This window comes from Nuphar pumila, chromosome 15 (genome assembly GCF_984573655.1).
Source record: "Nuphar pumila chromosome 15, dmNupPumi1.hap1.1, whole genome shotgun sequence".
In the NCBI taxonomy this organism is placed as follows: domain Eukaryota; kingdom Viridiplantae; phylum Streptophyta; class Magnoliopsida; order Nymphaeales; family Nymphaeaceae; genus Nuphar; species Nuphar pumila.
Genome location: NC_143263.1, coordinates 8,784,792 through 8,793,463, shown reverse-complemented (window position 1 = coordinate 8,793,463; position 8,672 = coordinate 8,784,792). Strand labels below are relative to the sequence as shown.

General features: G+C 39.3%; 1 protein-coding gene across 1 annotated transcript; it reads left to right on the top strand.

Moving 5' to 3' along the window:
• The first annotated feature begins 1,216 nt into the window (after positions 1-1,216).
• LOC149814391 (uncharacterized) lies at positions 1,217-7,017 on the top strand. Its single transcript, XM_089990352.1, has 4 exons — positions 1,217-1,934; positions 2,388-2,487; positions 2,655-4,285; positions 6,485-7,017. Exons 1-4 carry the CDS (start codon positions 1,217-1,219, stop codon positions 6,790-6,792), a joined length of 2,757 nt encoding a protein of 918 aa, XP_089846478.1. The 3' UTR covers positions 6,793-7,017.
• Positions 7,018-8,672: the final 1,655 nt, after the last annotated feature.

The window sequence follows — 8,672 nt, the reverse complement described above, 5'->3', positions numbered from 1 at the left end:
ATCAAAATCGATCCTCTCTTTTCATTATCCTGTGACCATTTTTTTTCTTATTTCCCTTGAGTTGGTGTCAGGCTCTATAGCAATGTATATCGTATGGGACCTGAAAATATCACACATCGTACGCCCTTGATTTTTCAAGGCTCATACAATTGTGTCTAGACGTTGTAATCGGATGATATAAGAGCCGAGATCTCTGCTAAACTAAAAGCAACAACAAAAACAAATAAACCAAAACGAAAACTCATTTGTAGGTAATGTCGACATGAGCAAATTAATGTTAACCCTATATATATATATATATATATATATATATATATATATATATATATATAGAGAGAGAGAGAGAGAGAGAGAGAGAGAGAGTAATATTGAGAATGTACATGAAGAATATTGAGAATATGCATCAAGAATATTGTAAAGTTTTGAAAAACTTTACATCTTTACAAACATTTTTCATAACTAATAAAAATTAATAAATTTGTTTTTTTAAATACAATATTACATTGATTATAACTATAAAACTACTATAAAGTTGGTCATATTTTATATAAATGAGTGCATAATCAGCTTATTTTAATCGGATATTAAGTATCATAAATATAGTACTTAAATTCAGGATATGTTTATATATAGAGAACCAATGAATAAGAACAAATAATGTGGGTCTTATTTTTCACATGTCGAACTCCAGTTGTTTATCACATTTGCATCCACGTTAATTACTATGACATAAATTTTAAGTGTTATTAGAAACCCTCACATATAGGGCGAAAGAGGATAAGGTCAGGGGCACCCCTATCTGTAATACGTCAGAAGTCCTTTTGATGCTGTTCGTTCTTGTGATGGACGGCATCCCAAACACCACGACACTTAGACTGGTCGCACAACATTTTTCAGAGCAATTGATGCCCTAAGTGGACGGTAATGCTCTGTTTGGTAAGTCTTCAATGGTTTGGCTTTAACAGTGATGGACGGTAATGCTCTGTTGAGGGTGGTTGAGCTCCTTTAAAAGTCATTTATCAACAAGGAAATTGTAAGCCACAAGTTCACGTATGGACCCAAATTAATAAAGTACAAGAGGGATTGCTGAGTGGCTCGTATGGACCGACATGATGGTCCAAATGGATCTGCACCACCCACCAATGCTTCCCCAACTATTTATACTCTCACTCACAGATCGAGTTTAAATATTCTTGCACTGCTGAGTGGCTCAGTCATGGGGAGAGTGAAATTGTTCTTTCTTGTAGTTTTCTTTATGCAATATTGGACTCTCTTGCTGTCCAAAGACGTGGGTCGTCCACAACAACTGCGAGCCCAAGCTGAAGCACTTATCAATTTCAGGGACAGTCTCAAGTCTCACCATCCCAACCTGAATTCATGGTCCCTGCACATCAACTCTACCAATAGTGGCCCATGTAGTAATTGGTTCGGTATAGTCTGTGATGATAATGGAAGGAGCGTCGTCCAGATCGATCTTCCAAACACAACTCTAACGGGTACGCTCCATTCCATTAACTTCTCAGCCTTCTTGACTCTCACAGCCTTCAATCTCAGCAGCAACAACCTTTCCGGATCGATTCCAGAGGGGATTGGCAGCCTCTCCAGTCTCTCCTACCTCGACTTGTCTAATAACAACTTCTCTGGTGTCCTGCCACATTCTCTGGCCAACCTCACCCACATTTCTATGCTCCTAATGGCTGACAACATGATCGGTGGAGAGTTGCTTCCCAACTTTTTCACCAGCTGGAAAAATATCACTGTCCTTCAACTAAATGGCAATCAAATCACTGGAACAATCCCTACTTTGATTGGAGAACTTTCAAATCTCACCATTCTATACCTTTTCAGAAACAAGTTGACCGGGTTCATCCCACCTATAATAGGAAACCTCAAGACCCTCACTGATTTAGAATTGTCTTATAACCTTTTTACCGGTACAATACCCACTTCTATAGGAAACTTATCCAATCTTCAGATATTATACCTTTCTCACAACCAATTGACTGGACCCATCCCTCCAGAAATAGGAAACTTGAAGCGTCTCACTGATTTAGGGTTATATAGTAACTCTCTTACTGGTGTAATACCTGCCTCTATAGGAAACTTATCCAATCTTGTGACTTTGTACTTTTATAAAAATAATTTGACTGGACCCATCCCTCCAGAAATAGGAAACTTGAAGCGTCTCATTAATTTAGGGTTATCTACTAACTCTCTTATAGGTCTAATACCTGCCTCTATAGGAAACTTATCCAATCTTGAGAGTTTGTACTTTTATGAAAACAATTTAACTGGACCCATCCCTCCAGAAATAGGAAACTTGAAGCGTCTCACTGATTTAGAGTTATCTGCTAACTCTCTTACTGGTCTAATACCTGCCTCTATAGGAAACTTGTCCAATCTTGTGACTTTGTACTTTGATGAAAACAATTTGACTGGACCCATCCCTCCAGAAATAGGAAACTTGAAGCGTCTCACTGATTTACAGTTATCTACTAACTCTCTTATAGGTCTAATACCTGCCTCTATAGGAAACTTTTCCAATCTTGACCGTTTGTATCTCCATGAAAACAGTTTGACTGGACCTATCCCCATTGAAATAGGAAACCTTTTGAACCTTCAAATTCTTCAATTAAATAATAATCATATGTCAGGATCCATACCATCAGAAATCTGCAATGGTGGGCGGCTATGGACAACAAGTTTTCTGGGCTTGGACCGAGAGGCTTAACAAATTGCACAAGCTTACGGAGGTTGAGATTGAATGGGAACCAAATCAGGTTTAACATAACAGAAGCTTTTGGAGCACTTCCAAGCCTAGCATATGTTGATTTGTATAACAACCAATTCTTTGGTGAGCTGTCAGCAGATTGGGGAGGATGTCACAATCTCACACACTTGGATATCTCTAGCAATCATTTAACTGGTGTCATTCCATCATCAATTGTGCATATGGCTCAGCTACAGGAGCTACAACTTTCTTCCAATTTTTTGAATGGTGAAATTCCTGCAGAAATAGGCGCATTGAAATCGCTTTATAAGCTGAACTTGGGCAACAACCGACTTTCTGGGAGAATACCGCCGGAGATAGGAAGGTTAGTCATGCTACAATGGCTTGATTTGTCAATGAATAACCTTAGTGGAGACATACCACAACAACTTGGAAGTTGTACCATCTTAATCAGTGTGAACCTGAATCACAATGAGTTAAGTGGAACAATTCCATTTCAAATTGGGAATCTGGCATACCTACAAATTTCATTAGACCTTAGCGGGAATGCACTTAGTGGACAAATACCCGCACAACTCGGGAAACTAAGAAACCTGATGAACTTCAACCTCTCTCATAATAGACTCTCAGGTGTAATTCCCTCATCTTTGGATGGAATGGTCAGTTTGACGTCAGTTGATCTCTCGTATAATGACCTCGAAGGTCCTCTACCGAGCAACAAAGCGTTCTTGAAGGCTCCACCAGAGGCATTTGAAGGAAACCATGGTCTATGTGGAGAAGCCAAACAAGGCTTACCCGCTTGCAAGTCTTTCATAGACACGAATGATCGAAAGAAAGCAAGATTTCTTCGAGTGCTCAAGATAGTTCTTTTTTCTGTTGCAAGTGTACTTGTGCTTGTTTGCATTGGGATTTATGCCAAATGTTGTAGATCTCATGTGAAGAAAGAAGAAGGAAGCTACCCAAGAGAGAATAATGGTGGGGACTTGTTTTCGATATGGAGTTATGATGGAAGACTTGTTTATGAGGATATCATAAAGGCCACAGAGAATTTCGAGGACAAGTATATCATTGGAAGAGGAGGGTTTGGGACGGTTTACAGGGCAAACCTTGAAACAGGTCAAACTTTGGCGATTAAGAAAGTTGATCAATCTGAAGGAGATGAAAGTTTCATAAATGAGATCAGAACATTGTTGGAAATTCGTCATCGGAATATAGTAAAGTTACATGGATTCTGTTGGCATGTTAGAAACATGTTTTTGGTGTACGAGTACGTTGAAAGGGGAAGTTTGGCAAGCATGTTAAGTTGTGATGAACGAGCTGTGGAATTAGACTGGGCTAAGAGAGTGAATATTATAAAAAGTGTCGCCCATGCCTTAGCCTACATGCACCATGATCACTTGGAACCAATCGTTCATCGTGACGTCTCCAGCAACAACATTCTGCTCCACTCAGATTTTGAACCTTGCATATCTGATTTTGGAATTGCAAGGTTGTTGAAGACTGACACATCTCACAGGACAAGGCCTGCAGGAACCTATGGCTACATTGCACCAGGTATGTGTTTTAATATTATTTATTTACTTCAGCAAGGCTGATTAAAAAACACCTCCTATCACCGATTACACATACGCTGGACTTGGTTGGTGTATACCCAGGAGGTCCCTTGCCCACTCGGGTCTACACCTTGTTTGAAACTTTACAACTTTAGACTAAGAGTGACGTGCCATTTAGATTCCAATGATTAGAGAGCACAACAAAAAACGTGGATGCGCCAATGACACACCATGACCAGTAAAGACAATACCACATTCTTTTTTAATTTGGTAATTAAAAACTTCTATTTCCTTATGTCCTATTTTTCAGAAAATCTATAATTTCTTTTTTTTTAAGAAATACATGAGATTTATATTGATTGAATGAAGTAGTACATACAAAGAAAGAGTGATCAGGAATCACTCTTCATAAGAACAAGCTAAATCTGAATGAAACATTTATAAAGGATCATACAATTACTAAGAAAGCAACCGCAGACTTTGAAAAAAAAATCAATTTCAAATCGAAGGCCACTTTAAACTCAAATGTGCTTTCAGTTCTCATTTAATACAATTTTCAACCTGCATGACTCAACAAAAATCTTCTCTGAAAACCCTATTATTCCTTTCAATCCAAATGCATCACAATGAAATGAACAACTAACATCTCCAATCAAAGCTTCATTTCTTACCTTTTTTTTATATGATTAGCAATAAATGTTTGATTTCCCAAAATAGATGCACAATATTCTCCTCACTACACATACATAAGATACATCTACGGTGGAATCCTCTATGCTTTAATTTTTTTTATATGATTAGCAATAAATGTAAGGTGGAATCCTCTCTGCTTTAATTTTTTATCTGTTAGTAACTTGTTTCAAAGAATCAACCGTCTTGTGAGTGAACGTCTTATCGAAAGAGGGTTATCCTAAAGAGCCTTATCTGGCAACCACGATAATGATGGTTACAGGATCTGCATCAAATCAAATCCAACCATTGATTTAGAACATCCATAGAAAGGTTTCTTCTGAGTTGAATATTTTAACCATCATTAGGTCTCCAAAAAAGGTGCTCACAGGACCTTGCTTGCCACTCACATCCAGTATAGAGCTTCATAATTCTCTTGAAGAATAATATCCTCAAACCATAGGTTTTAACAAAAAGATATAAGCCCCCCATTGCCTATTTTAAGCTGGATCGTCTGTGAGAAATCATCAAGTAATTTAATCCAACCCTTCCAGATTCCCGAACTACTACTCTTTTTGTTGTTGGGCCCCACAACTGACTGGGTATATGTAAGGGTGTCAACGGGTCGGGTTTGGTTTGGACCCAGGTGGAACCAGACTTGGACTAGATTTTCAGGTATGGTAACAGGTCCGAACCCAGCGGGTCTAATCGGGTCTACTATAAGGGAAACCATACTCGAACCTGATATGAACTAAATAATATTTTTTATCATTTTTACGTTGAAAAATTGCAGGTCTTAATCGGAACTTGGGTTAGGCCCAGGTGTGGTATAAAATTTCACAAACTATACCTGAGTCCATGTATTAATCGGATCATTGGGTCCAGACCCGACTCTTAATTGGGTCTTCTTATTTGTCACCATACCCGGACCCAATAGGGTTTGATCCATGTCGGGTCTGAGTAAACCCAACCCGTTGACACCCCTAGGTATATGGGAAAGATGGAGGGTGCTCAGGCATCACAAATGTGCAATGCCCCCCTCCACCCCCACACACCCCTTTTTTATGGAAGGGGGCAACCACTGCTGGCTCCCCTCGGTAAGTCAGAACACTTATAAAGTGTTCTGCCCCAAACACTGGATCTGGTCACACAGACTAAGAAAGGGAGCAGATCCAGTGATTGGGCTCGAGTATTTTGTCTAGAAAATCGATATTAATGTAGCAATTTGTTGTGTTTTGTGTTTTACATAGAAAATCGCTAATGCTGGTAGCAACTTTCTGTGTTTGCATTTTACACAGAAAATTGCTTTTACATTAGTGATTTTTCTGTGTTTTGTGTGTCTGGCCTGATCACCTAACCACGCCTCAACTAAACATGGTTCTAACCATTTAGCATTTGCATGTAACAATAGCTGTAGGGTTTAAAACCCGTGTTTTCATACTGATAGCCATCATCAAAATGTAATTGAAGCATAAGTAATTTGATAAGAATGTATTGATTCATTAATCAAAGATGATGTTTGCTTTCGCAGAGATCGCATATACCATGCGCATAACGGAGAAATGTGATGTCTACAGCTTTGGGGTGGTGGCACTTGAGGTCTTAATGGGACAACATCCAGGGGAACTCATATCATCCATATTAAATCAACAAGAATTAAGGGTTGGAGATATTTTGGATCAGCGCATTTTGCCCCCAGTGGGTGAAGTTGCAGAGAAAGTGACCCATGCAGCAACACTCGCACTCATGTGCATACAAGTGAATCCAAAGACTCGGCCCACTATGCGTGATCTTTCACAGCAACTTTCTGCGAAAAGTCCGCCACTACTACCTACTTGAGAGCCTTCATTTTTCAGTAAACTTGTGAACCAACCGTCCCAGTTCATGCTCATGTAGTTCCATTCTATTGCACTTTGATAAACACTATTGCACAATATCATTGGGGTAGCCTGTTTTGTAGTTAGTGTTGGACATTGATCTTGCACTGTACATATGGATCTATCGTAGATATTTCTTTTGGAGTACTTCACACTTTTCAAATACTATTATAGCAATCAACTCATATATATGGGTAAATGAGCCAAGCTTGGCCTATTGAGGCAGCATAGCTTTTAGACAGCGCTATGATGAATTGGTCGTCTCAAGATGAAAGTGCTGGCAAATGAGCCAAGCTTAGGTATGCAAATGGGTCGGATCCAAGATGGGGGTTTTGTAATTTATGGTTGTTCCAATCTTAATCTTATTTGAATCCCCATGTATTTAGTTGTTCTGGATCCAAATTCGTTTGCATCCCTACAAGCTTGGAATGTTTATGTTATGGCCCAGCTCCAGTTCATCACTAGCCAAGCGAAGACACCTCAGCTCAAGCTCGTGATGAGCCAAGCCAAGGTGAGCCATGAGCATATATGTGTAGAAATGACTGCTCTCTCTCTCTCTCTCTCTCTCTCTCTCTCTCTCTCTCTCTCTCTCTCTCTTATCCTTCAAACTGGGTCGCCACTTATCTTACATGCTCCTATCACCGAAAGTTAAGCTCCACACCATTTTGCAAATGAAGTTCAGGCTTTATCTTTCTTTTCTTTTTTCTTTGGAAATATTATTTTGAAAGGCAAATATTATTAAAAATATCAATCATCTATTGGAGCATCATTTACCTCAAGTTGCTCTCTCTCTCTCTCTCTCTCTCTCTCTCTCTCTCTCTCTCTGTGTGTGTGTGTGTAAACAACCATGGTTGCCAGCCTCTTCTATTCAAACACGCCGGCAACCATGGCTGACGGCTTTCTCATTTCAAATACGCCGGCTCTCAAAAAATAGAAAGACAATAGGAAAAAAGAAAACAGGGGGAGGGTTTACCTCTGGTGGCCGTCGACGGCACTCCGGCGGCTTCCTCCCTCTCCCTTGCTCTTTCAAACTCTCTCTCAATCTCATTGTTCAGTGATACAGGGGAACTCACCGTGAGGGCTATTTATAGAGCCCTCATGGTGGATGAGGATAAGCCTCACCCTCCCCATAATGGGGGGGTGAGGTTTATCCTCATTCGCCTGCAGATGAGACGAGAAAGCGGTTCCTTAATCGTTTCCCCCAATCTCATCTCTTTTTTTTTTGAAGTTATCTTCCCCACCAGACTGCTTTGGGTGGGTTTTACAGAGGCCCACTGATTTGATGACTTTCTTATCTATCGTCCAAATGTTAAAATAATGATTTCGTGTGAAAACAAAGTCATATGGTTTTACTGTGATGTGAATAAAAATCATGCATGAATTTGGATTTGTAGAAGTTGAGTGAAGCAATATCTTCCTTCCTGCATGGTTTGTAGGCCAAATAGAATATGTTGGAAATTACTTCTCGTTATTGGCATATCTCCAAATGTATAACTCAAATTAATGTGTAATTTATTGCATTTAAAATATATCAAGTTAATTCTTTAATCTTTTTTTTATTATCAAGACCTTAAAACGCCATTTTCATGGTAAAAATGCATCCAGAGTAGACCCTAACCCTTGGCTTGATCTGGTCTCTATGGATACCATAGGTTTTGAAAAAATGTACATTGCCTTGAATCAATGAGATGGATAAAAAATCAAGACTGTCCGATCTAGAAGACTTTAGAATGAAAACCAAGATGATGGCCAGTAGGCCATGTAATCACATGATGGTGTCGCCAGCAAAAGTATGCCATACGGCAGGGTTGTCAAGTATAATGTTGAATGAATGAGCTGCTA

What these genes read in the sequence shown, in the direction of transcription:
- LOC149814391 (XM_089990352.1), top strand. Translation starts at nt 1,217, where the DNA reads ATGGGGAGAGTGAAATTGTTCTTTCTTGTAGTTTTCTTTATGCAATAT. An exon ending in GTCTTATAACCTTTTTACCG is followed by an intron (nt 1,935 to 2,387) that starts GTACAATACCCA and finishes CTGCCTCTATAG; the next exon opens with GAAACTTGTCCAATCTTGTG. An exon ending in CTATGGCTACATTGCACCAG is followed by an intron (nt 4,286 to 6,484) that starts GTATGTGTTTTA and finishes TTGCTTTCGCAG; the next exon opens with AGATCGCATATACCATGCGC.